Consider the following 25985-nt stretch of genomic DNA (forward strand, 5'->3'; position numbering starts at 1 on the left):
AATAATTTTGTATTAAAAATCTTTATATTAACTGGCTTTCTATTAACACAGTACAGTGTATGATAAACGTAGGTGGTCTTCCAGTGGCTTACATTATTGTCAGTTTAGTTTTAGTGCAAAACTATACTATACTATACAGATAACATCTATACTTAATGTCCGAAACGTTATTTTTTCTTACATTTCATAATAAACTCAAATGATCTCATTACCCACTCGATTTCCATCTGTTTATTTTCGTAAATTTAAATATGTGCAAAGAATTGTAAAAAGAATTGTAATGCCGTAAATTGTAAAAGAATTGTAATGCCACGAAGGATACATCCGATACGTCCTTCAAAACAGGCCAAATGAAGGACATGAAATGAAGGCTGCCTTCCAAGGATCCTTCAAATTGAGATGGCCTTCAGCAATGTTTGATGAAGTGGCAGCCGAGATATGCAGCCTTCCTAGGATACAGCCTTCTTATTGAGAAGCACCCCTTGTTTCCTTGCCTTGCTTCCTTTCCTCGAGTCTTAGCTCCTCCCAGGGAAGGATCATACACCTGTGTATACCCTCATGCTTCCTCAGGAAGCTTCCTCACTTCTCATTCACCCACACTTTTCTAGTTTAACAAAATAAAAAAAAATAAACAATTGTTATAAATTTACCTTGGGAATTGAACTTTGAACTTAAATATACTAATTGTATAGTAAACCTGGCAAGCCAGACCTACATCAAGATGTTAGGTCTGGCAACTCACCATAGACACGGCTCAATCCGAGAGGCGGGATAAACGGCTGTCTTTCAAATTCCCTCAGCACGCAATAGGACAGCGCTTCAACCAACCAGAGCGTTTTCCCAACAGCGGAGCTAACGTTAGATTCAACTTTTGAATCTGGCCGGCAAAACTTCGAACACATCTTCCTTTTTTAAGAATGACTTCTTTGCTCTTTTCTCACAGAAAAACTTAACTCCAAGTCCCCCAGAATCGCGGCCAAAGCTGATTCGAAAGACTGTTCTCCAGCAGCAGTCATTCTTTGTTTTCAAGTAGAAGGGAACCGTCGCAACTCTGTCGTCATTATGTTAAGCCCGCCCCGCCTACTCTATACACGATGTGATTGGCCTGACCCAATTTAGGTTTTTACAGCTCCGAAAGTCAACGGAGAGTTGCTAGACTACCCTGGCTGCAAAATACATTTTGCTGCCGCTAGGGTGCATAGATTTCTAGGCTACTAATTGTAATAACTGCAAACTAATTTCTATTACAAAATGTAGTTAAATTAATTGAAATTAAGTTCACGATACTTAATACACAATACAATACTTTAAAGGGGTCCTATAATGCTTTTCCACTTTTTCAACTTTAGTTAGTGTGTAATGTTGTTGTTTGAGCATAAAAAAAGATCTGCAAGGTTCAAGCAAGGCTCGAAGTCCACTCCAAAGGGAGATATTTCATGTAACAGAATCCACTTTCCAAGAACTATAACGAAAGACTCGTTTGGACTACAACGTGATTTTACCGGAAAATGAAGTCACAATGGTACTCATTTAAATAAACCCTGCCAACTTAATACAAAAAAAGGGAACAGAGCCTGGTTGAGCTGCATTAGAGAAGTTGTCGCTGTCAAAGAGCCCCTGTTTTTTCACAACATTTCCAAAACTTATTGGTATTACCTTCCTAAGGCTGACGAACTTAGAGTGGATAAAACTTATTTTTAAACACTGTTCCTGAACACTAAAACCCAAACATTTATCTTTGCGCTGCACATGTCATGGAGAACATCTTGTTTTCCTTTGCTTTTCTGTAAGCGCTCGCTTTTGTAAGACGGTTCATCGCTTCTTAGGAAAATTAGCCATGGTTTTGTGATCGATTACTGTTTGTATTACCTTAGTTTTCTGACAAATATCACAATTAAACGGTGGATAATATCGTATCTATAATGTAGTATAAGAAAATGACAAAAACATACCACTCTGAAATGTCCTGTGAAATCCCTGCTTGCAAAGTCTGTGTATTGAATCCGTTCTTGCACAGTCCTCTTGTTCGTTAACATTGTCAGGATCTGAATCGGGCTCGAATTGGTTTGAAATTGATGCCATCCTTTACTCTAAAGAAGTTAGGGTAGGGTTTAGCGGTGGGGTCGGGTGAAGGGCATCATTTTCATTGCATGATTTATAAACACCCACCAGTTTGAAAACACCCCAAAATTTAGAAAAGCCCACTTTTGTTCCGCAGAGACCCCATAATCGTTATGAAGGGGCGGGACATTTCCTGAACATGTGCTAATTGGTGCCAATTACAACACACTGGCCCAACTGACCAATCACAGCACATTTCATATTTCGGAAGGAGGGGCTTCATCGAAAGCGGCGTTTTCTAGACAGACTGGGGAGAGCTAAGTTCTGTAATAATATAAAAAATATGATAAAAAATAATGCGTTTTTTGAACAAGCATGAAAACATTTTCTAGCACACCCCAAAATCAAAATCAAGACTTCGTAAAAGGGCATAATAGGACCCCTTTAAGGCAACCAGTTTCATCAGATTTTTTTAATAAATTCAACTTATCCAGATTTACAGACTAAGCCAGTACAATACCCCATCCTGTCAGTACCATGTATTTAGGACACTTAAACTTGTGTTTGTTGTGCTCATTCTCTCCTTCAAGTGGACAATATCCTCTTGAATAAATGTAGAATAGAAAAAAAGAAGAAAAAAAATGCACTATGACAAAATGACTCCACCACATTTGGGCCCGGTTTCACAAACAGGGCTTAGACTAAGCCAGGATTAGACCATAGATCAATTAGGACATTTAAGTAATTTTTATAAACATGCTTAGAAAAAAACATTACCGATGTGCATCTTAAAACTAAAAAGGCACTGGTATATTTTTAAGATCAGTCAGTGCAAGTTTATTTCAGTGGAAACAGCTCAGACTTACATTTTAGTCTAGGACTAGTCTTAAGCCCTGTCTGTGAAACCAGGGGTTGATGTCCTCCTGTTTGTTGATGTCTCACTCCTCAACAGAGGGTGGCAGTAGCACACTTCCATTACAACAAGAAAAATACGAGTGTCTTATACACACACGTGACGGGCTGATGATGAGACTGTATTCATTTTTTACGTGCGTATCTTAAATAACATTCAGTCTGATTCAGAAAGCGTTTTAAAATGTCATGTATCTCTTGATCGTTATTTATTTGTGTAACTGCACGCGATTTGCAAACAAACAGTTGTTACGTGGTAGATTGCAAAGCAGCAATGTTTCATTTATGTAAAAAATCAACGCATAGAGCAACTATTAAATGCAAACATGTGGTCCAAAATGAAACACTTCTGAAACGAAACCCAATGCATCGGGCATGGAGGAGGTCTTTCAACGCTGAACATGTAATGTTTCCTCGATATTATCACATTCAAACCCCCAGAGTGTGAAACTAGTCCAGACATGACGTTTACTAACAGTACATTGCAGTGAATTGCTGCAACTCATTTGCATCTGTTTTTCTCAGGTTTGCCTTGAATCAAGAGCACTTCCTCTAGTTCATCATGTCAAGTACATATGTGACCTCCCTGAAAACCACAGGTTTCCCATGGGAAAGTTCCCCAAAGTCCTGGAGAGTCTGTTCAGAGATCAAGTCATAACAGATAAACAGGTTGGACATGTTTAGTGAATCTGTAACTTGCATTAATACACATGTTTTGAATATACTTGTGGAATATTAATAGGCTACTTGACCCATCTTTTAGGTGTGGGCTCCTAAGATTGCCTCCAAAGGGCTTCTGGGATGTGTGCATACTGAGGAGTACCTGTCCAACTTTATCGGTGGAAAAATCAGTGAGAAAGATCAGAGGCGGACTGGATTTCCTTGGAGTTCTGGTTTAGTTCAACGCTGCAGATATGAAACAGGTATGTCATTTAGTATGTGCTGAAACAGTGGAGTGAACCTCATTAATGTCAGGATCATTTTACCTCAAAACACAAATGTGTATATATGTTTGTATTATTTATATATTATTATAGCATTTATTAATATTTTGAATTAGGTTTTATTTTAATCTAATATTTATATTTTATTTTTGCAGCTTTGTTTAACAGTTTTATTTTTGTTAACACTGATATATATATATATATATATATATATATATATATATATATATATACATACACACAATTCCCTAATATATATAGTTTTCCCTAAATACACATTACTATAAACACTTTTTTTAAACAAGCATATATTAAATTCATTACAAGAAATACTACTGTGACATACATTTGAAATTATACTTTACAAATTAACTTTAAAATGTAGTCATCTTGTAATATTTTTATTTTTTGCATTACAGTAGACCCTTTTTGTTCTGAAAATAATGTCACAATGGAAGAAATCTTAATTTTCTTATGCAAAACACTTTCTTTTTGATTACGGGATGGAATATTGGACTTTTTTTGCTAAGCAAATTTTTCATTTTGTTATTGAGTACTGAAGTCGGTACTAGATTTGTAAAGCTTCTGTATATTGATATCCAGTTGCCATCTCTTCATGTAATGTGTTTCTCTCATCTGAGATGTGGTCCAGGTGGCACTGTGCTGGCAGGAGAGATTGCCCTGCAGAGGGGACTGGCGTGCAGTACAGCCGGAGGGACCCATCATGCCTTCCCAGGCTACGGCGCAGGCTTCTGTCTGCTCAATGACTTGGCTGTGACCGCCAAACACTTGATGGCTGAGTCCGCATCCAAGAGGAAGATTCTCATCGTGGATCTGGATGTACATCAGGTACAAAATTTCTTTTAGTCACCATAAAATTAAATTAAATTGACAATTCGTATTTTTATGGAATATTGCAGTATTTATTATAAATTATTTATCCGTACACATTTTTTATTTTCATGTGCCCTCATGATCTTACAGTGACAGCTCTTCTCTGATTAACCGATTAAAAGATCACAATCTCCATTAAAACATCTTATTCCTAAATGACAGTAGCCGCGTTTCCATTAAAGATTCGCGCAAAACTTTTGCGATTTTTTCTAAATATCGATAAAAAACTATTGCGAAATGACGGTGTTTCCATTAACCGATATTATGCGACTAAAACGTCATTTTTTCCTCTCGCGATAAGTCATTCCAAAAATCATGACAATGGACATTGGTAAGTTTATATATATATCACAGCCACGTACCGCATTAGACATTATTATTATTAATGGAAGGAAACGTAGGCGTGTTATCCAAGCATTAATGGCAAGGAAAGACCCTTATACTGTGTCTGTGAGCGGCACATATGAAGGCTCATTTCTGCTCCGAGGTCTTGATTGTGGCATTTCTTTGAGGTTTAGAATCCAGTATTTCTGTCATTCTTTTGTCTTTTATGAATGCAATAAAGAACTCCGTCTCGTATTCTGTCCAAACACACCGCGCCTTCTAAGTCAGCTGACCTGTAAATGCGCAAAAACTGTTTCCATTGCAGTTTTGCGAAATATTTCTTTTTCGAATTGCCTGAAAAACCACCTCATGCGAGCGTAAAAACTTTTTTGCGATAAATGGGAGTTTTTGCGAAATTTTGCGAAAAAACGTGTTTCCATTGAGCGTATTTTCAATTCGCAATTTCAATTTGCGCAATTTGAAGGGTAATGGAAACAAAATCATACTGGAACGCGCTGCCTCAGAGAAAAGAGTTGTCAAGTTTAGGTATGAAACAGCTTCACAAACAGTCATTTCGGATAGGTTATCACAGAAGTACTGGGATCAAATTTATAATTCGGATATAAACACTGATGTCTACAGTAGCGATCAAATTGAGTAAATCACCTTTTGAAAGTAACATGGCGCTTTAATGATGGTGTCCATCACATCCTCAAGTGAAAAAGTGACAAGTGAAAAATGAAGTGACACGTGAAAAATGTATTTGTCATTGAATCATTCATTCAAGAGATTTGTTCAAAAACTTGAATGATTCATTCATTCAAACCGATTTTCTTTAAAACAATTCATTCAAATTAATTAAACATTTTTAAATAGATTGCAGCAATTAACATTTTGTCAGAACCTCTTATAAATTACATTATTTTGTTTGTTTGTTCAGAATCGGTGGAGAATCGTAGCCTGGAAATCCAGACCTAAATCTAAAAGATGAATGGTCTGGCGTCGACTAATGAAAATCGGCCAGCTCGAGGGGCGGCACCAAGCATGCATTTGAGTATCTCACTGCACGCAATTGGATAACACTACGACCAATCACAACAATAAACCCCATAAGTATAATCTACCAGCGGAGCTAACTGGTAGATTAGACTCTTACCGTATCCGGTCGGCAAAACAGCAAAAACGTCCTTCTTGCAAAGGAACGATTCGAGCGGCGTCTTCTGTTCCTGTTTTAGATAAAAAGCCAAGTCTAACTCGTTCATTGTAGCGGCCAAAGCCATTTCAAACAACTGGTATTCATCCATAGCCATCTTGCAATGTTTACTAATGACTTCGACGTCACAGCACTGTCGTCATCTCGCCTCTGGCCCGCCTGTATCAGATAACCCCATGTGATTGGTGCAGATCAGATCGAGGGGCATATTTAATGAGCATCATTACTCGACGCCAGAGTAACTCGCTGAGCAAATTCAACTTGTGCCTGCGAGAACTCTGGATTACCAGGGTAGGAGAATCGTTATCTGTATTTGAAACCAAAATAATTGTGATTCTCAGTTTATTCAGAATCATGCAAATTCTCTGATGTGTTTACTGGCGGGACAACCTGTCACTTACATCAGATCGACCAATAGAAAACAGCAACAATCTAACCAACTAATCAATTCCTGATGGACAAAAATCAAGTCCCGCCTTACATTCTTTCTATTTTGAGAAGCCCTTTCCCTCAGATATATGTCACAATAGGGAAGGAATGTCTATAACAACTCCCATCCCAAATTCTTTTTTTGTGCTGACCAAAACGCTGTTGAATTATAGCAGATGTTTTCCTTTCCTGCGTTCACTAGGGTGATGGCACAGCATTCATCTTTAAGGACGAACCCAATGTTTTTACCTTCTCAGTGCATTGTGGGAAAAACTTTCCATTGCGAAAGCAGCAGAGTGACCTAGATCTCAGTTTAGAAGATGGCACTGAAGACAAAGAGTATCTTTCCAAAGGTACTGTTTATTACACTCTGACTCGCTTTGCACCTACACAAAAACATAAGCAGATCAGTTTTGACTTTTGAATACATTTCAATACATTAACATATATTTCTATTAAATAAGCCTATCTGTGCTACTATGGTAAAATGCATTAAGTCATTTCCTGTACAGTCCAGGAACACCTCCCTTGGTTACTGGAGACATTCCACCCGGATCTGGTGCTGTATGATTCTGGAGTGGATCCACACTGGGAGGATGAACTTGGAAGACTTCGTCTCACAGATGAAGGTCAATCATTCCACTCTATTATGCACATACATCATATATTATAATAATCGAAGCAGTACTTTATGTAATCGACCCTTCAATGTCTGTGCATTTTACCCAACTTAGGCCTTTACCAGAGGGATCTTTATGTACTTCAGACAGTCATAACAAAGGGCATCCCTGTGGCCACTGTCATTGGTGGAGGCTATTCAAGAGATATTGATCGACTGGCACGCAGGCACTCAATAATTCACAGAGCTGCTTCAAAGGTGAGCTCGCAGAATCCATAATGAAAGTAACATGGTATTTAATGGACCTGAGTGAAATGAACATGGATATTATTGGTGCCTTGTATCAATCTATATAGAGTATGTATTCATATGATTTAACTTTGTTTGATTTATGGAGTATTTTAATTGTTTTATTATAGCTTGCTATTATTTATTTATTTTTGATAATTGTTTTTCTCTTGATTGTGAGAAAACAGTATGTTTTGCTATGTTTTTATGACTGTAATTGTTTTTGTTTTTTTGTTCTTTAAAAAAAAAAAAAAAAAAAACGGAAAAACGGCACATGCTATGTTGCCGTTTTTCGTGTTGACGTTATTATGAAACAAGTGCTTTCTATAATCAGCAGTATTGCACTGTCAGAGGTTTATATGCTTTTAATGGTTCACATTTCTGCTTTTAGGTTTGGAGAGAATATGGACTTTAACTCTAGGATGGAAATGGCCTGTGGATGTTAAACAAACTGAGATCATTGGGTACTGAGAGGGACCATATGGACATTTTGCTGTGCCAATGCTATTGGATGCAATAGATTTCATGAATAAACTAAAAAAAATTTCAAAAATTTTTACTAAATTATGTTGGTCCTCATTTAGTAATGTATTTTTAATTATATATATATATATATATATAGGTTGAGTTTTACAATGTTTACAATTTTTTTTTTACTTGTCTGCTAAAATTACATTTTTGCTCTATTATTATTATAAAAATAATAATATTTAATTAAACAAAATGATAGTGAAGTAATACGACACCGTTTTCAACTAAAAACAAAACTATTTATTTTATTGCAGGAATACATACATAAATTTTACGTAACGTAACACTTTTTATGCGTTTTGGCCGTTCATTTACACGGCAACAGCGTTTTTGGCAGCTAAAAACGCAAACTTTTGAAAACTGGTCTTTGAAAACGGTCTCTGTGTAAACAACAAAAACGTGAATCTGTAAAAACGATGACGTCCTGCACATGCGTATTACGTGTTAAATCTATAGTGTTTCATCACCATCTAATGGCTTGGCAGCAGAATGCAGTGTTTTTAGTCATTATCGCGGATCCGTGTGAACGAGGATCGTTTTGACAAACGTTTTGCATCTGTTCGTGGAAAAAAAATGTATTTTTATTAAGCATATCGTTGTGTTGTAAACTTACCCTTAATTTGAGCCTGTGGGTCAGATAAAAACAGTGCTTTTATTATTTTATAATAAAAATAATTCTTAATAATGCAGTTTCCTATAAGCTGTGTTTCATAAATTATTTTATAAAATACTTTTAAAATACCTTTTCACTAAAAAGTCATTAATTTTTGTGGGTCTGATTAAAACAAAAGTAGTTTTATTATATTGTTTTTTAAATCACTTTTAATAAATGTATTTTCAAAAAATAGTATTCTACAAAGTAGATAATTAGTTACTTTTATGAGTAATTACTTTTTTGGCTCATTATTATTAAGAAGAAGAATTAAAATACTTCAAGCAACTGTAAAAAATTACCTCTCTTTTACTAAAAAGACAAAAGAAGCCATTAGGTCAGATAAAAACAAAATATACTGCATTTATTATAATTTAAGTCAAAAATACACATAAAAATGGTTCAAGTTTAAAGGAAAATTAAAGACCTTTGTTGTGACAATGACATGGTCAAGTTACACAAATACAAACACAATTCACAACAACACGGCACAAACATGTTTCAATTGTTCAAGTTTTCAAAATGGAAATACATGTGCAATCGATTAATAAGCAGCCAACTAGTTAAAATCTTATGTAAAAGCTTCAGACCACAACACAACTGCTTTATGGTAATACTAACCACACAACACAACACCTACACAGACAAACGCGCGAAGAACGTTCATTAGAAAACTCTAGTTATGTGCTCACATTGTTTGGTTCAGAAAAATTATGTGCTATGCTTTCTGTTCCAGGCAGGCATTGCTTAAGACAGTTAACAGTGATACACCATTAAAATCAGTGCAAGTTAAGTAAATTATTTGTAACTTTAAACTGAATGCAACAAAACTAGACTAATGCCAAATTTAGTACAACTAGCTTTAGTGTTACAATATGGACCAACACTGGTCACATCAGGGCATCAATACCTCGCTTGTTATTGCCATTGATACTGAACAGCTAATATGTAATATTAGCTCTCTGGTCCCAATACTTAAAATCTCAAACTAAAATGTTAAAAGACATCAAAAAAGATATAAATTAAAATGAGATTTAAACCTTCCAGGCGTGGACCTTCTCAGCCACCACGCACCAGTTGGCATGGTCCAAGTATGTGTGCAGAACATGGAGCTCATCAACGTGGTTTTGGATCAACTGCGTCAGTTCTCCTTCCCTGAATACATGGTAGTACCGCAGACAAGAGTCCTTCATCTGTTCGCTGCTCCGTCCATTCATCCCCTCAGTTTCCAGGAGAGACGCTGTGCTTTCCTGCCTTCGCAAGGGCTCTTGTAGGCTTGATTTTCCATCTACCTCCTCGTGTCCTTCAAGATTCGACTGATCCCTCTGGTAGGACACCAAGTCGGGCAGTGGAACTGAGGAACAGTCATGGACAAGCTCCACAGGAACAGTCTCATTTCCATTCCCAACACTTCTTTTGTTGATTTTATGGACCCGTTCGTGAGCGTCTGAGATGAAGACGTCTTCTTCTAGACTGGTTCTGGAAGAGGAAGAAAAGAGGCTGGACATCTGCCTGAAGAGGCCTCTACTACTAGCTCGTCGGCTTCTGCTTTCCGTCGCTTCATCGACAGGAGTTTGTAAACTGCTGGAAGAGGAGCGGGACATGGCCAGGCTGCCGAAGTCCAGCACAGAATCCAAAGATCTGGAGAAGAACCAAAGCCTCGGTTGTTTCTGCTGACTGGGGCTGATCAAGTCGCCCTCGTCCACCATGGAGGATGTGCTTTTCACTTTCCTGTGCTTGTCGCTTGAAGCGCTGTCGTCGCGGATGCTTTGGGTTCCGTTGCCTCGCTGTCTGGTTCGGCCGAGTGCTCTGAGAGCAGGAGATAAAGGTGGATTGGGGTTCCAGGGAACGAAGATGTCCTGCTTTTCAAACTTGCGCCTCTTCTGCTCCATGGCCCAAACGTAAATCATGATCCGCCCTCCCACACGCAGGGTGCGAGCCATCTCTTTTATTGCTCGGATACGCCGTTCTTTGGTGGACATGTGGTGGATGACTAAGCAATTGAAAGAAATTGTGGTTATACTTTATTTTTGATGGTCCACTTTAGACATTTTACTGACCATAGGTAACTTTGCAACTACATGTCAACTAACTCTCATTAGAGTATTAGTAGATTGCTAGGTTAGGTTAGGTGTTAGTGTTTGGGTTAGTAGAATAAGTTGACATGTACAGTAGTCAACATTTGAAGTGTATCAAAACCTTTCATCAAAGTTATACATGAATTTTGAACAATACCCATTCTTGTCTTAGGACAACTTTGATTAACTTTTTTGATCCACTTCAAATGTTGACTACTGTAGTTGCAAAGTTACTTCCAGTTGGTAGAATATCTGTTGGGGGAGCATCATAACAAAGAGTTGGCAGATATTAACCAGACAGTCTATTAATCTCGAAATCACTAGACTGTATATCAATGACTTATGAATATCATTTCGGTAACACTTTATTTCAATGGTCCACTTTAGACATTCTACTATAAGTAACTTTGCAACTACATGTCAACTAACTGTCATTAGAGTACCAGTAGACTGTCTGCTTAATATCTGCTAACTCTTTATTATGATGCTCCCCCAACAGATATTCTACTGACTGGAAGTAACTTTGCCAAAAGTTATTCTACTAACCCAAACACTAACACCTAACCTAACCTAGCAGTCTACTAATACTCTAATGAGAGTTGGTTGACATATAGTTGCAAAGTTACTTATAGTAAAATGTCTGAAATGGACCATCGAAATAAAGTGTTACCGAAATGGTATTCATAAGTCATTGATATCCAGTCTAGTTATTTCGAGGAATAGCTTATCCCAAAAATTACATTTTGTTATTTTGTATTTCTAAATTCTTTTGTCATATATGCAATACATTTTGTGAAACAATGTGTTATTTAGTCGAGACATACTGTATATTTATGTCCTCGTTTTAAATAATGTACTGTATCTTATTAATGCATAATGTAACTGTTGGGTTTAACAAAGTAGATCATTAATTACTAGTCTGTTGGTATTACATTTTTGTCTCAGTATTTACTATTGTAATGAAGATGATTAATAATAAAATAATAACAACAATATATTTTAATTAAACTAATAAAATAGAATTTTTAAAAATTATTATAAATAGTGAAAAAGGTCATTATTTGTCAGTTTTATTTAAAAAACAAAAATATATTGATTCATTAAATCAATTCCGTCTTAAAATATAATTCAATTCATTTAAATTAATCATTTTATTATTATCATCATCATTATTTTTATAATTATTATAAATAGTAAAACAGTAATTATTTCAGAGTTAATTTTCAATTAGATATCAATTTAAATATATAATTTACTATAATTTATTATATAATTTATATAATATATAATTTATTATAATTCAGTGAGTCAATATTGTCCTATTTACAAATTCAATAATAATAAGCAGCAATATTGTGTTTTTATCAAATGCAAGTCAAAATATAAATAAATAAATAAAAAAAATTATTAAAAATGAGAAATAAAGTAATAGAGGTTTGGAACATTACAGTGATTAAATTATGATTTTTTTTTAAAAATTGGGTGAACTAAAAATAAAAACAAAAGATAGTGCCTCTATGAAGAACATATCTCTGAAAAATGTAAAACCACAATCAATGCAGAAAGCCCAGTTCATGGCAGTGGGCCGTTTTGTGTGTTTAGAATGGGCTTTCAGAGTGTTTAAACCATTATGAGACTCTGATATCACCAATGGCCACATGAATCTTCTCTCTGGGGATCGAGAGAGGTTGCCAGGTGACCCAGCAGTAAAGCCTGACAACAAATACTCCCAGGCCTCTTCCAAGAACCACTGATCTCCTGTAGCCTAGTAACACCTCTTGTTTCCTCCACCTCATAAAGCTTAAATAAACCTATATAACTGCTCCACTTTGAGTTAATAGCAGCGTTACCAGCAGATTGAAATTAAATGGCTTGATCATGGAAATACTGGTCTGTTAATTTGGTTGTATCACATGAAATGTGGTCCTATGAACATACATCCTCATCAATCATTATGCTAATGATCCCAACTCTGATTTATCAAGCTGTAATGTGCAGAAAATGTCTGCACTAGATGTTCCTTTTAAAGCAACATGACCTTTTACAGTTCCAGCACATTCTGCACTATAATAAAACAGATCTGCATACAAAAAATATTTTAATAAAATGTGACATTTATCAAAGACCTACTCTCAGAGTGGGACTCGAACTGGGGTCTATGGCATAGGAGGCGAGCGTGCTAACAAGGACACTAAAGACCGCAGCCGCTAGCATCATTTGATAGCGCGCCTCTTGAGGCCAGGGGAGTGAGGTTTACATGCACAGCTCTTACTGGCCTACGTACGTTACACTGGGATGGGAATTGAGAAACATCTTTAAAAGAAAAAAAAATATGGAAATGAATGCTTCTCGCTGGTTGTACACAACAACAAAAATGTATTGAAGGTATTAAAGGGTTAGTTCACCCAAAATTTTTAATTCATTACTCATCTTCATGTCACTCCAAACCCATTCGTTTTTAAAACAAAAATGAAGTTATTTTAATGAAATCTGGGAGATTTCTGTCCCTCCATTGACAGCTATGGAACTACTACCGGTACTTTGACGCTTCAAAAAGTTCATAAAGAGATAAAACTAATAAAACTAATCCATATGAATTTAGCGATTTATTTAATTTTCTGATCGCTTTATATGATGAAACAAATTGAATTTAGGTTTTTATTTACATATAAACATTTATCAAGTCAAATATCAATTTTGGTAAACGGAAGCTCAAGCATGTTCACTTGATGCACGAGAACCAATGAGGCTCATTCTCGTGTTGCGCAGCACGTTTGAGCTTCAGCAAGAACCAGTGAACTAAATCATTAAGTGGAATCAAAATCAGAACCTAAATGAATCCACCTGAATGTTTTAGGACATTTATGTTGATGCTTTACCTGCAATGGAGAGCACTGAGTCAAAACAGCCGTCTCTGTAGGGTAAACGCAGGCCATCGCTGAGCTGCACCTCGTGTCCTTGACTCCATGCAGAGTCCACCAGCGGACGACACACGTCACAGCCCAACTTGAAGATTTCCTCATTGATGTGCAGATATTTGCCATTTCCACATCCTGAAATAATTTTTTAAATAATCAGTGCATGTCATAAAATCATTCATAAAATTCATAAATTAGTTCCTCGTGGATGATTAACTGGGCTGTTTTTCCAGTGTTGTACTGTAATAACTTTGGTGCTCATTCATCCTTATTAAACTTTAATATGAATAATTGCATTTCCTTTCAGGCAACGGTGAAGTAAAAGCTGTTGACAAAGTCTCTGTGATATAACGGGCCATTACTCACACAGTTTTTTTCTCAAGCAAAAGAATAAAGACAAGATTAAATGGGTCTCTTTTAGCAGTAAGAGAGCAAATCATCAGATAAAACGTGACAACGGTCGTTTACAAAGCAAGCGGGGCTGTAAAATGCTTCTGAGAGTTTTAGTTCTCATTTAGAAAATAAAGATCAAACATGAAGCCTTACCGATGTCAGCCACGATGCTGCCGGGCTCCTGCTCTAACAGGAACTGTTTGACCTTGGGCCAAGCTTTGTAGCGGCTGTCGTTGAAGTAGGGTGCGATCCTCTCGTACACGCTGTGAACATGGTCTCTCTCCAGCTGGCTGGCAGCCTCGTCCATGCTGCTCTCTATTAAACCCCACCAAGCATCTTCACTACTTAGCCAGACAGAGACAGAAACAGAGAGGGAGGAGGCGAGACACATAATCAGACCTAAATATTAAGCCACCCTGGGTTTAATGGTTTAGTTCTGTAGCTATAAAAAAAAAATAAAAAAAATGAATCCAATATGCCACTTTGATTGGTTGCTTCTATACAGCAGCACAATCTTATATTTATATATACCTGGGTGGACAACATGAAAACTGTCAAGAATTGTTATATTTCACCACAAAAAAGAAAGAAACAATAAAAAACAAGGGCCATTTCTTTTTGCATTGAGATAAATAGCATAATCTCATTATAAAAATTTAATTCTAAATGTAAAACAAATTATGATGTATTTGTTCCCATTTCAATTATAAATGCAAAAAACTGGAAATGGAACACTGGAAAAACAGCCCAGTGAATCATCCTGGATGGATGGATGGATGGATGGATGGATGGATGGATGGATGGATGGATGGATGGATGGATGGATGGATGGATGGATGGATGGATGGATGGATGGATGGATGGATGGATGGATGGATGGATGGATGGATGGATGGATGGATGGATGGATGGATGGATGGATGGATGGATGGATGGATAAGGATGGATGGATAAGGATGGATAAGGATGGATAAGGATGGATAAGGATGGATAAGGAAGGATGGAAGGATGGATGTGGTTTTCTGATTTTGATACCAAGCAAGAGTCTGTGAAATTTGGCTGAAACTGAAATTTTCTTATTCATTCTTTATTTTCCTCCTTTTCAGGTAAAATGGTTTTGTAAATTGTTGCCGTTCTGCCACTTCTTCACAGCAGCACATCTGTTACCAGATATTGTTGTAGTTTCAATCTTTTCATGGAAATGACTTCAGAGAACTTTGATGCCAGAAATATTAGACTTTATTAACAAACAAAGCTGAACGCCTCTGCAGAAAAAGGCGCTCCCGTTCTGTGTCCAGTTTTGACATATATACCTACATCCTTGTCCCAAATATGGTAATACATTCTATAGATTATTTTTGGGTGAGAGTTTGTACCATGTGACTTTACTGAAATAGCATTCTCTGCTGTGTCGGGATTCGGGCCTTAAAGGCTTCCAAAGTCAAACCAAAGAGGAAATAAATAACAATGTAAAAATGTATAGCTAAATTACTTATTATCTTAATAATAAAATCTTCAACAATATCCAGTACAACAGCATCATGCTTCACAACCAACACACGGATGTTCATCATTTCCCCACCTCCAAACACACACTACACCTCCCTCAACAAGGACCTCACAAACAAAGCTTTGAAGAAGAAACAGTCAGAGATTTCTGTGCTTCTATCATATCCCGTAAATGAAATGCAGAGTGGACGCCTCTTTTCAAACCGCGTTGCCACCTCTGATCTGTTTACAAAGCCTTGACTGTCATATAACCGATACTCCTGAAACTAAACGCATCAGCTCTTCAGGTTTTGTTTATTCATTTATTGTCAAGTATGTGACATATGGCATCAGATGAATTTGAAAAAGGGATGTGCTCAGCTGTAAAAGTAGACTAATTGCCTTTGAGAAGAAGTAATGGACCAATAAAAGAACATTTCGAAGCAAATCCACATTCAATGCTGATCTACATTCCTGCATTTCAATTGGCAAGTTTCAGTCAATAATCACATGGTCTGGCCAGTAAATTGATGAGACCTTCATGTGGGCCGCCAGAAGGGTTAGGACATGTCTGCAAAGAGCGAATGAAGGTTTCCATCCCATTTTCACAATTACAAAAATGACCAGAATCTATAAAGGGGTGGTTTTTGATTGTGTAACAAAGCCATTGTGAATAAGTAATTCCCCTTTTGAGATACTTTAACGAAAAAATGATTATCTTGTTATTATAATGCCTCAGTGGTTTGGTGTAGTCTGATGAGTGTTACGTAAAAACAGAAAGGCTCTTCGGTTGAATCACAAACTGCCCTAAAGGGGAAACTCCACTGCTGAAATCACAGATGAGCCATAAGAGACAACACAGCAGCATGTGGGCTGATCGTATGTGTGTGCGATTTGACAAGAGGGTGTGTGATTTGCTGACTGAAATAAGGAAATTAAAACAGAAATGGAAGAAAAATTAGCAAGCATGAAGATGGTTATTTTTGGAAGTGTCTTGGCTTGCATAATGTATCTTTTAAAGCCATTCTAAATTCACAATGCAATTTCGTGATGCATGTTGTCCTCAAGTCAGGCTAACATCACAAGTTCCTCATAATTTCATCATTCAAAACGAGAAAAATCCAGTGCAACTCACAGAACCATCAAGACTTTCTCCTGAGACTGCATCCGGACACTCGGTCAACGGCATTGCAAGTATTTAACTAACTAAACAGAGGTTTAGTAGAAGCTTTAGACCCCTTTGTTAAAAAATATGTTTTGAAATAAATAAAACTGATGGTTCTTTCAGGTTAAATGACTCTTTTTATAGCTTCATTCACCTGTACTGTTCCAGTTTCATTCACTTTCACTTTTCCATATCCAGTGTATGCGTGATTTGTGCGTATGTGTTTGTTTAGATTAGTTATGTGTTCGGGATTTAGTTAATAAAACTTGTGTAAATTCAAACAAGTGTTAATTCTGGTCCCCGCTAGTAAATCAACTTCAATTTAATGATGTGATCACAGCTACATGCTAAGATAGAGTTATTTTTCTGTGGTCATGAAAAATATCCTTTCTGAAAGTTAATAGACCATCGATTAATCTGTTTTTAATCTGATTAATCGATTGATCAATTGGACAAACAATTGGACAATTGGATTCATTGAGCTAATTTGAATTAATTTAGCCTTTTGAGCTAATTTGCTACACAAAATGTTCCCTATTATGCTTTTTCGGATATTACCTGTCATGTAATGTGTAATATAGCTGTTTATTAATGTCAAAATCTGCCAAGTTTAAAAAATATATAAATGCTGAGGAAGCTCCTGAGCAGAAATCAGATATGGTAATAAGCGTTTCATTTCCGAGACGTGCAGTAAGCGGTAGACCAATCACAACAGACTGGCCAATCAGAGCAGAGCAGGCTCTCAGAAAGGAGGAGTTTGAAGAGACCATATCCTTGATTGAACCGTTTCAGACACTGTGAGAAAAGAGGTGATGCTGCAGTGTATATAATTAATAAATTAAAGTGTTTTTTGACCTTGGATGCATCTAAACCTATTGTTTTAAAAACCTAAGCTTTTAAAATAGCATAATAGGGGCACTTTAATAGAGCCCTTTTAGAAATGAAACAATAATAACTCAAAAAGGCTGCATTCACATAGATTCTCACTCTCTCCGTGGCAAAATATCCGCACGACAGTTGTTTTCTGAGCAGTCGTTTTAGACTCTCTGGCCTTGAGAGTCTTGTCAACAAGCAAGCAATATTAAAGGTCGTCCAGCACACGCTGCATCAAATAAAGAGATAACCGACTCCGACCTTAAATGTCACCTAACTGAAAGATGTCAACTAGTGTCGCTCCAACACACCTTTGGAAAATATCAAACCTCCATCAAAGCAAAACCGTTTCCGTGACTTTCTCAAACCCTTCCGTTTTGAGCATTATGATTTCACCTCTCTTAGGACCCTGGCCTGCACCGTTGCGCACTCTGAGGGTCCCTCATTACGAGGCTATTTTAAGATCACACCCGCTGACAGAAGGATGGGAGAGGAGCATTACGGCGTCATCACCTTAGATTGCATCCTATTGTCCCTTCAATTCATTAAAATGCTCAGCTCGACAGGCCTTGTTTAAGCAGCTGCAAGGGGGATGTTTTCAGCATACTGAACAGCAGCATCTAAATTTAGAAACAGGCAATACCCGCCTGACCACTATTCTCTTACAGAGAAACAGTGGGTCTGGCTCATGGAATGAATGATAAAGAGTTTTATTGTTCAGTAATATATCCGCTGATAGATTCACTACTCCATGCAAGTTTCCCATAACTGATGATTTAGAACTTAAAAAGCTCTGTCAAGATAAATCTAAGCATTGCTTATTCTTATAAGATAAGAACGCAATAGTATATTTTTAATATACAGCAGTGTAGTACGCCTATAGATACTAGCCTGAGTATGCATGTCATTGTCAAGCCTGAGTAAGATGTCAGGAGCTGAACATGACGAGGCTGAATGCAGCAATATTTCCCAACTGTTCAAAATAAAAATGCTAAATAGGGTGGCCATCTGTCCGGTTTTAGGTCGCACAGTCTGGTTTTAAAATACCATGTCCTTCTCCCGGCACACCTTGAGTCGGACACTCATTTGTCCTCATAAGATCATCACTATTTAAAACTTTATTCAATAAATTAAAATGTAATCATTTAAAACATAGACCAGGTTTAAGCTAATATACGTGACGTACATTTTAGACACAATATCGTCAAAATTGAGTGTTTCGCTTCAAAATAGTTTCAAACGGAGTCAGAGCAAAATGTTTGCATCTCTGATCAACACAGTTGTGTTTCGTTCCTAAAATGATTCAGTCAATGATTCAATGACTCAATCATAAAGATATTCACTTGCTTCATTCCTGAATGAATCAGCTCAGCTGTTTTGAAACAATCGGTTGAATTAATCAATCCCTGCGTCTCAATGTCCATACTGTCCATCCTAAACAGAATGTGAGATTAAAATAAGTGTGTCCCAAAGCATAGTATGTTGAAAAGAGTATGCCAGAAGTACCCAGATGGCTATTTCAGTGTGGATCCGTGCTCACCATAACAGCTAATATTGCCCACAACCCATTGCGCTTTGGAGGAGGATTTGGTTCAGAACTACAAACACGAGTAAAAAGTGTTCAGAAAACTACAAAACATGGCGGATATGCGAGAACGATGGTTAAGTAGAGAGGTTTAGATAAAGGGGTTTGAGTGACTAATAATCAACATTTAAGCTGATAAAAAATATTTATTTAATGTTATCCGTGTTATATTTCAACTGCAACAACAACGTGAACTTTTATAAAGATCCGTTTGGCCAATAACTTTTAAATGATTTCCGCATTAAAGACCCGCGACAGCAGATCAACGTGCTTCTGCATTTCTCTCTAATACAGTAGGAAATTTAATGAAATGGAGGATTTTATCTTTGACAAGATGATTGACAGGTCAGTTTACGTGACAGGATCTAAGCGACAGAGAGCAACCGTTAAAGACGCTATTTTATGACATGATAGTATGTCCCAAAGCTTGTCTACTCTTCTGCTACACACGCTTTTCTTCACAAAAAGAGTACATACTTTTAGGGCGTAGTATAAATAGGTGAATTGAGACACAGCAAATTAATTAATGATTCACTTATTAAGAAAGTGACTTGTTGCCACCTACTGGCAGTTTTAGTTTAATATTTAAATTATAATAAATATTCTAATTGCATTATTTATTCTTCATTTTACTAAGCACAAAAAAATATGTATTTCAGTAAAAAATTGTAAATATCATGTTATATTTTTAAGTAAGTGGTGTAAAAATTACTCCGCGCAAAATGAACCATTGTGTTATGTTTGGTGTGTTGTGGACCGGGTACCGTGGTCCGCTCTGAGCCAGAAAGTCCTGGGCCACTGTTTAGTCCCAGTCCACCCCTGTATATATATATAACATGTACAGCAATCAGCAAATGTACATGATCTCATCAGTATTCTCAAAAGTGCTTGATTAACATGTATATAAGTGTGTGTGTGTGGCCTGGTAAACCCTACATTATGGGGACAAAATGTCCCCACAAAGCGAAATCCTTCTCCTTGTGGTGACATTTTTTGGTCCCCATGAGGAAAACAGCTTATAAATCATACTAAGTGATGTTTTTGAAAATGTAAAAATTCAGCAAGTTTTCTGTGATGGGTAAGTTTAGTGTAAGGGGATATAATATAGCCTACAGTACAGTTTCTACAGTATAAAAATCATTATGTCTATGGAAAGTCCCCATAAAACATGAAAACAAAACATGAGTGTGTGTTATGCGAGCGATGCACATGTTTATACAACACACATGCGCACATATTAATGTACATGATCTCAGTTTAATAACAGGAAATCAGGTACTTGATAATTTATTCATTCATTCATTCATGTTTGGGAATCATTATGAAATGGACACATCATCATGTTGATTCCTGACGAACCTGTATGACTAAAGTTTAAACGCCAACAGAAGAGCTTCTTCAGAAAGGTAATTTTCAGGGATAAGGGATAACAATCAATGCATTTGTTCCAGTCTAAAGTTTTATCCAATGTATATTTGCAACGCAAGAATCAGAACCGTCTATGAATCAAACCTACCTTTCCCCTCTCAAGGCTGCAGTCGCAGTCAAAACCGTCGGGAGGTTGTTCCTGTAATTCGCCACATATTATTCACGTGAAAATAAAACACATGGATAAAACATCGACACCCCACACAGACTGTGTGCAACCGACCGGCTCAGGGTGCACACTGGGGATGTGTTAATAAATACATGCTCACTACACTCGACCCCTAATCTGGAGTGATGTCCGATTCGCGAACAAATAGGAAATTCATATGAACCGGTTCTTTTTAATGATTCGGTTGAACCGATTCTCAAATGAATACATCTCTTACATGAAAAGTTCCTGATTTTTCCAGTAGGGAAGTTACTGAATAAAGTGTGAATAAAAAGGTTGGAAAAACACTTTTCAACACCAAACTGTAGCGCACAGATAGCCTACTAAACTAAAAGCTAAAGCCCAGTCAAAAACTTAGTCATACACAGAAGCATTTAACTATAAATGTCACTTGTGAGAATTCCGTGAACAATGTGATTAATCAAACGAATTGAATAATTTCAACAAACCAAACGAATCGACTCGTTTAAATGAATCGAATATCGCTATGCACTACTAGACGGATGAGGGAATTTAATGAGAGCGCAGGGAACACAGGACTAGTGCGCGGCGTAATATCCCCCACTCCGATTGGTTTAGCACAGTCACGTGACCCCAACACAACAATACACACTGTGACACATGGCAAACGATTGAGGCTAAGCAGGATTTTCATTTACTTAAGGATGATTCAGACTTTTACTACAGTGTGTTATGCGAGACAAAAGACAAGTGGTGTAAATAAATAATAGTTAAACAGCTAAAAAAAACTAACTGTGATTTGCAGGCTACATACTAAAAGCTGTAAAAGATGATAGATAGATAGATAGATAGATAGATAGATAGATAGATAGATAGATAGATAGATAGATAGATAGATAGATAGATAGATAGATAGATAGATAGATAGATAGATAGATAGATAGATAGATAGATAGATAGATAGATAGATACAGACACAGAGAGAGAGAGAGAGAGAGAGAGACAGATAGATAGACAGACAGAGAGAGAGACAGACATAGATAGATAGACAGATAGATAGAGAGAGAGAGAGAGACAGACAGAGACAGACAGATAGATAGATAGATAGATAGATAGATAGATAGATAGATAGATAGATAGATAGATAGATAGATAGATAGATAGATAGATAGATAGATAGATAAACTGCCAGTGTGTAAATGGCCGTTAAGAGCCTTTGCTTAAACCAACACTGAATTGTTTCTCTTATTTACCTAATTCTCAGTTGCAGTTGGCAGCAAGTAGAGTTCTTCTTACATAGTGTGGGTGTATAAATGCATGCAAATGACAGTCCTGCACAAAGCTGTTATAATTGTACAAAAAGGCTTCATGTTGCTAAGTTAAATGCAGTCTAATAGATTTCCAGTTTTAAAGTACCGGTAAATGCCACACAGCAGCTGGTAAGCAGACGGTGGGTGCATGAAAAACAATATTTGTTACCTCTTACAAAAACATGTTTTGAAACTGTTTGCTTTTAACCAAATGCTCAAAACACTTGAAATGATATGTAAGCAGACTTACAGAGCAACGAAAAGGCAGTTGAAAGCATAAGGTGTATATAATTTCCATTTGACATGATGGATTTCGGATTGAAACAGGTTTTGCCTAATAAGAATTTACACCATGGACAAGTTTCAGTGGCCGAACAACTCAGTACTTGTAGATTCTGTTTGACCTTATGGTGTATGTCTTCATTTATTTGAATTGCCTCAATCAATGCATATTTTTTTAAAATCTCGATCTTCTGGACAGATGTTTGCGCGTCACAACACACACAGCACGCCAGTTCTCTTTTGCATCTTATGGCGCTTGAATGGTTTAAAGCACTTGAATGATGCCAAATAAATGATTGGCTGATCATAAATTTGGTTTACATGTGGACCATCCTCGGTCGGTCGCTCTCTCTCACTTCGCAGAACCCAGATAGAGTGATCTTATACTGTAAGGCCGTTCACACCATGATGAAGATATAGTTCTTAAAATCTAAATAAGTTTAAAAGAATAGCAGTCCACACCACAACTATAACGATAACCGGCACAGAGGATATGTATCTTTGGAATAATCTTCAGAACGACTTTATCCAGCTTATGAATGATAAAAACATTAACAACCAATCAGAATTCATCCTGCTTTAAAGAGCTCGAGCATTTTAAGACATAGACGACAAAACTGCAGCACGTGCTTATAATAAACAAAACGTTATCTTGTGACGCTAATATAGTTATGGTTACGTTATCCTTAAAGACGTTAATCACAATTAATTTATTCCATTGCCAGCCATAGTTTTGCATTTGAGTTGAAATCTAAAAGTACTCTTAAGGAAAAAATTATAACTATATATTTGCCAGATCATATTTTACTAAATATACACAGTATGGAAAAAACATTTACATGAAAATATATAGCCATTGTATTTTAGAAAGATGATTCCTCAAAAGGGACTCGTGATATTTTGAGGTCAGTGGCATAAAAGTTTTTAAAAGCCCTGCATAAATGAACACTACATTACCAATAAACAAATACGCAAGTTATTTATACAGAATATTTTATTGGTTCAGCAGACTGAAAAACTGATTTTGGTGGTGGGGGAAGAATCTTCAATTGTTTCCCATCACGGCCAATATTAAAACCAATGCTCTGTACCATCTCCTCCCTGTTTCAAACACTGATAAAATCAATACTGGGCTGTAAAATGTAACAAATACATGAATTTAACATCAGACCAGTGTTTCTTTTATCTGCAGAGGCACATTTGCACATGCACAACCATATGCACACAAGAATTACACAAATGAGTAGGGTTAAAAAAAGGAAAGGATAAAATGACGAACAAATAATAAAAAAAGGGACCTACAAAATGGTTATTCGTGTAGCACAGTACAGAATGATATACAGAAGACACACAGGACACTTACAGTACTGCTAAAAGTTGTTCAGATTTTTTTTTTCCTTTACTTGGACAGATCAGCTGGTGCAATATATTTAAAGCTGGAGGTAAAAGCTATACAAGTTGCCTCCCTAACCTTGGGTGGGGGGGGAGGGGGGAGTAAGAGCCCAAAAACTATTTACACTTTCTCATAAGATTAAGATCACATGGTCGGCACACAAAACAATGGAAAACGAACCACAAGGCATGGTGGATAGGTGGGGCAGAAGCATACGGCAGAAAAAGACGGCAAAATACAGCTGAAGCAGATGCATGGCTCCAAAGTCCAAACTTTCCACAAGTTCACTCCTCTTTTTGGGACTTTTTCCTTAAGTATAGCAATCTCCAATCAATCTTGTGTTTTGTGTCTGCAAGCACTCATCTTCTGTCCCTTCTTCCAACCTTCCGTCGCACCTATAAAACATGTCATTAGTACATATTCTCAACAGTTTCTGAACAATGAATTGCCATGACATTTATGATCATTCATGATTACTAGAAACAGTTCTGGAGCATATTTCTACATGGAAATAGTTATACATTTCAAGATTTCTGACCAATTAATTTAATATGACCAAGTTATTCATGATAAATATCAGATTTTTTATTTATTTTAATTTTCATACAGATTTCTGGAGTGGATTTCTATGCGGAATTTATATATTTAAACAATTATTAAATTTCTGGTAAAAATCTCCAGTCTCCAAACCAAAGATCTTCCTAAGAAGATCATCCTAAGTGTTTTAAGGATAGACTTTTAAGATGTGTTTCTTCCTTGCCTAGATACCAAAATGTTTTTAAATCAGCTAATTGGGCTTTCCATGACTGTGGGAATTCAAGCGAAAGGAAACTCACTTTAGGTGAGTCCATTGACTCATCCTCTTCCTCTTCACTCTGTTGGGCTGTGTCCATCTCCTCTTCAGACTCCTCTTCCTGGTTGGCGGCAGCTTTTGATCTCCCACCACTGAAACAGATTGTACGAGTTGAATGAAAACCATGAAACAGACCTAGACACACATGTAGACTGAGCTTTCAGCAGCATGGGTCTGTGTACCTGGCTTTCCTAGCAGCTGTCTGTGACTTTGGAGGTCTTCCTCTCCTTTTCTGAGGTGTGGATTCCACAGAATCGCTGGCGGCCTCTGATACCTCCGCTCTGCGAAAAAAACATTTTAAACACATATGTGTTAAAAAAGGGTTTGTGGGTATTCAGGAAGTTCCAGTAGCAGTTTTTCCTACATTATCCAAAGTACAGACTCAATTTTGTATGCAGTTCATGAATATTATTTAGGATTTTGACAGTGGCAGGGTGAGTTAATGCAAATATCTAATCAGAAAATCACATGGCAGCAAATCAATGCATTTAGGCATGTAGATGGTCAAGACAATCTGCTGAAGTTCAAAATGAGCCTCAGAATGAGGAGGAAACGTGATTTAGGTGACTTTAAAAGTGGCATTGTTGCTGGTGCCAGACAGGCTGGTCTAAGTATTTCAGAAACTGCTGATCCACTAGGATTTTCACGCACAACCATCTCTAGGGTTTTCAGAGAATGGTCAGAAAAAGAGAAAATGTCCAGTGAGTGGCAGTGTGTGAAAATGCCTTGTTGATGCCAGAGGTCAGAGGAGAATGGCTCGACTGGTTCGAGCTGATAGAAAGGAACATTAACTCAAATAAGCACTCGTTACAACCGAGCCGAGGTCTGCAGAAGACTCCTGTCAGCTGAGAACAGGAGACTGAGGCTACAATTCACACAGCCCACCAAAATTGGACAATAGAAGATTGAAAAAGTGTTGCTTGGTCTAATTAGTCTAAATTTTAAGCTAGGTGTACCTAATAAAGTGGCCACACACATATCCATATCCATATCCATATCCACATCCACACACACACACACATACATACATACACATACACACATACATACACGTATGTGTTTATGGATATATACATAAATATACATATATAACACACTTCAGCCTGTGAAACATTGAAATAAATATCAGTAAATAATGGTAACCTAAATAATATAAGAAAGTTGAATAAATAAATAAATACATTTGTTTTATATTTCCCCACAAAGATAAATGTGTCATCAT

The 25985-nt window shown here is 36.8% G+C and overlaps 3 protein-coding genes across 8 annotated transcripts in view; 1 reads left to right on the forward strand and 2 right to left on the reverse strand.

The window, feature by feature from the left end:
- Positions 1–3038: 3038 nt before the first annotated feature.
- On the forward strand, positions 3039–8245 carry hdac12 (histone deacetylase 12). Of its 2 annotated transcripts, none has more exons than XM_081371711.1 (8): positions 3039–3376; positions 3499–3642; positions 3737–3896; positions 4570–4766; positions 6980–7130; positions 7290–7406; positions 7512–7654; positions 8076–8245. In XM_081371711.1, the coding sequence occupies exons 1-8, from the start codon at positions 3248–3250 to the stop codon at positions 8097–8099; spliced, it is 1065 nt and encodes a 354-aa protein (XP_081227837.1). In that variant the 5' UTR covers positions 3039–3247; the 3' UTR covers positions 8100–8245. The 2 variants fall into 2 exon arrangements, with proteins under 2 accessions (XP_081227837.1, XP_081227838.1); XM_081371712.1 differs by having other exon boundaries at positions 3068–3110.
- A 960-nt stretch (positions 8246–9205) lies between these two features.
- trmt9b (tRNA methyltransferase 9B) lies at positions 9206–21088 on the reverse strand. 2 transcript variants are annotated; one of them, XM_081370410.1, is made up of 4 exons: positions 20884–21088; positions 14410–14600; positions 13825–13998; positions 9206–10860 (listed from the first exon to the last, which is right to left on the reverse strand). In XM_081370410.1, the coding sequence occupies exons 2-4, from the start codon at positions 14561–14563 to the stop codon at positions 9902–9904; spliced, it is 1287 nt and encodes a 428-aa protein (XP_081226536.1). In that variant the 5' UTR covers positions 14564–14600; positions 20884–21088; the 3' UTR covers positions 9206–9901. The 2 variants fall into 2 exon arrangements, with proteins under 2 accessions (XP_081226536.1, XP_081226535.1); XM_081370409.1 differs by having other exon boundaries at positions 14410–14597; positions 20884–21078.
- A 2411-nt stretch (positions 21089–23499) lies between these two features.
- pds5b (PDS5 cohesin associated factor B) overlaps positions 23500–25985 on the reverse strand; it is a 55636-nt gene continuing 53150 nt past the window's right edge. For all 4 annotated transcript variants that reach the window (XM_081371260.1, XM_081371261.1, XM_081371262.1 and 1 more), the window contains 3 exons: positions 24946–25044; positions 24747–24855; positions 23500–24305 (listed from right to left, as the gene is read on the reverse strand). In XM_081371260.1, coding sequence (XP_081227386.1) covers positions 24270–24305; positions 24747–24855; positions 24946–25044 — 244 coding nt within the window. In that variant the 3' untranslated portion in view covers positions 23500–24269. The remainder of the gene's footprint in view (positions 24306–24746; positions 24856–24945; positions 25045–25985) is intronic.

The sequence above is a fragment of the Scardinius erythrophthalmus genome, assembly GCF_964197995.2.
Source record: "Scardinius erythrophthalmus genome assembly, chromosome: 7".
NCBI classification, from domain to species: Eukaryota; Metazoa; Chordata; class Actinopteri; order Cypriniformes; family Leuciscidae; genus Scardinius; species Scardinius erythrophthalmus.

What these genes read in the sequence shown, in the direction of transcription:
- trmt9b (XM_081370410.1), bottom strand. Translation starts at nt 14,563, where the DNA reads ATGGACGAGGCTGCCAGCCAGCTGGAGAGAGACCATGTTCACAGCGTG. An exon ending in CAGCATCGTGGCTGACATCG is followed by an intron (nt 13,999 to 14,409) that starts GTAAGGCTTCAT and finishes AAATTATTTCAG; the next exon opens with GATGTGGAAATGGCAAATAT. An exon ending in CTCAGTGCTCTCCATTGCAG is followed by an intron (nt 10,861 to 13,824) that starts GTAAAGCATCAA and finishes TCAATTGCTTAG; the next exon opens with TCATCCACCACATGTCCACC.
- hdac12 (XM_081371711.1), top strand. Translation starts at nt 3,248, where the DNA reads ATGTTTCATTTATGTAAAAAATCAACGCATAGAGCAACTATTAAATGC. An exon ending in GGTCTTTCAACGCTGAACAT is followed by an intron (nt 3,377 to 3,498) that starts GTAATGTTTCCT and finishes TGTTTTTCTCAG; the next exon opens with GTTTGCCTTGAATCAAGAGC. An exon ending in TTCACAGAGCTGCTTCAAAG is followed by an intron (nt 7,655 to 8,075) that starts GTGAGCTCGCAG and finishes TTCTGCTTTTAG; the next exon opens with GTTTGGAGAGAATATGGACT.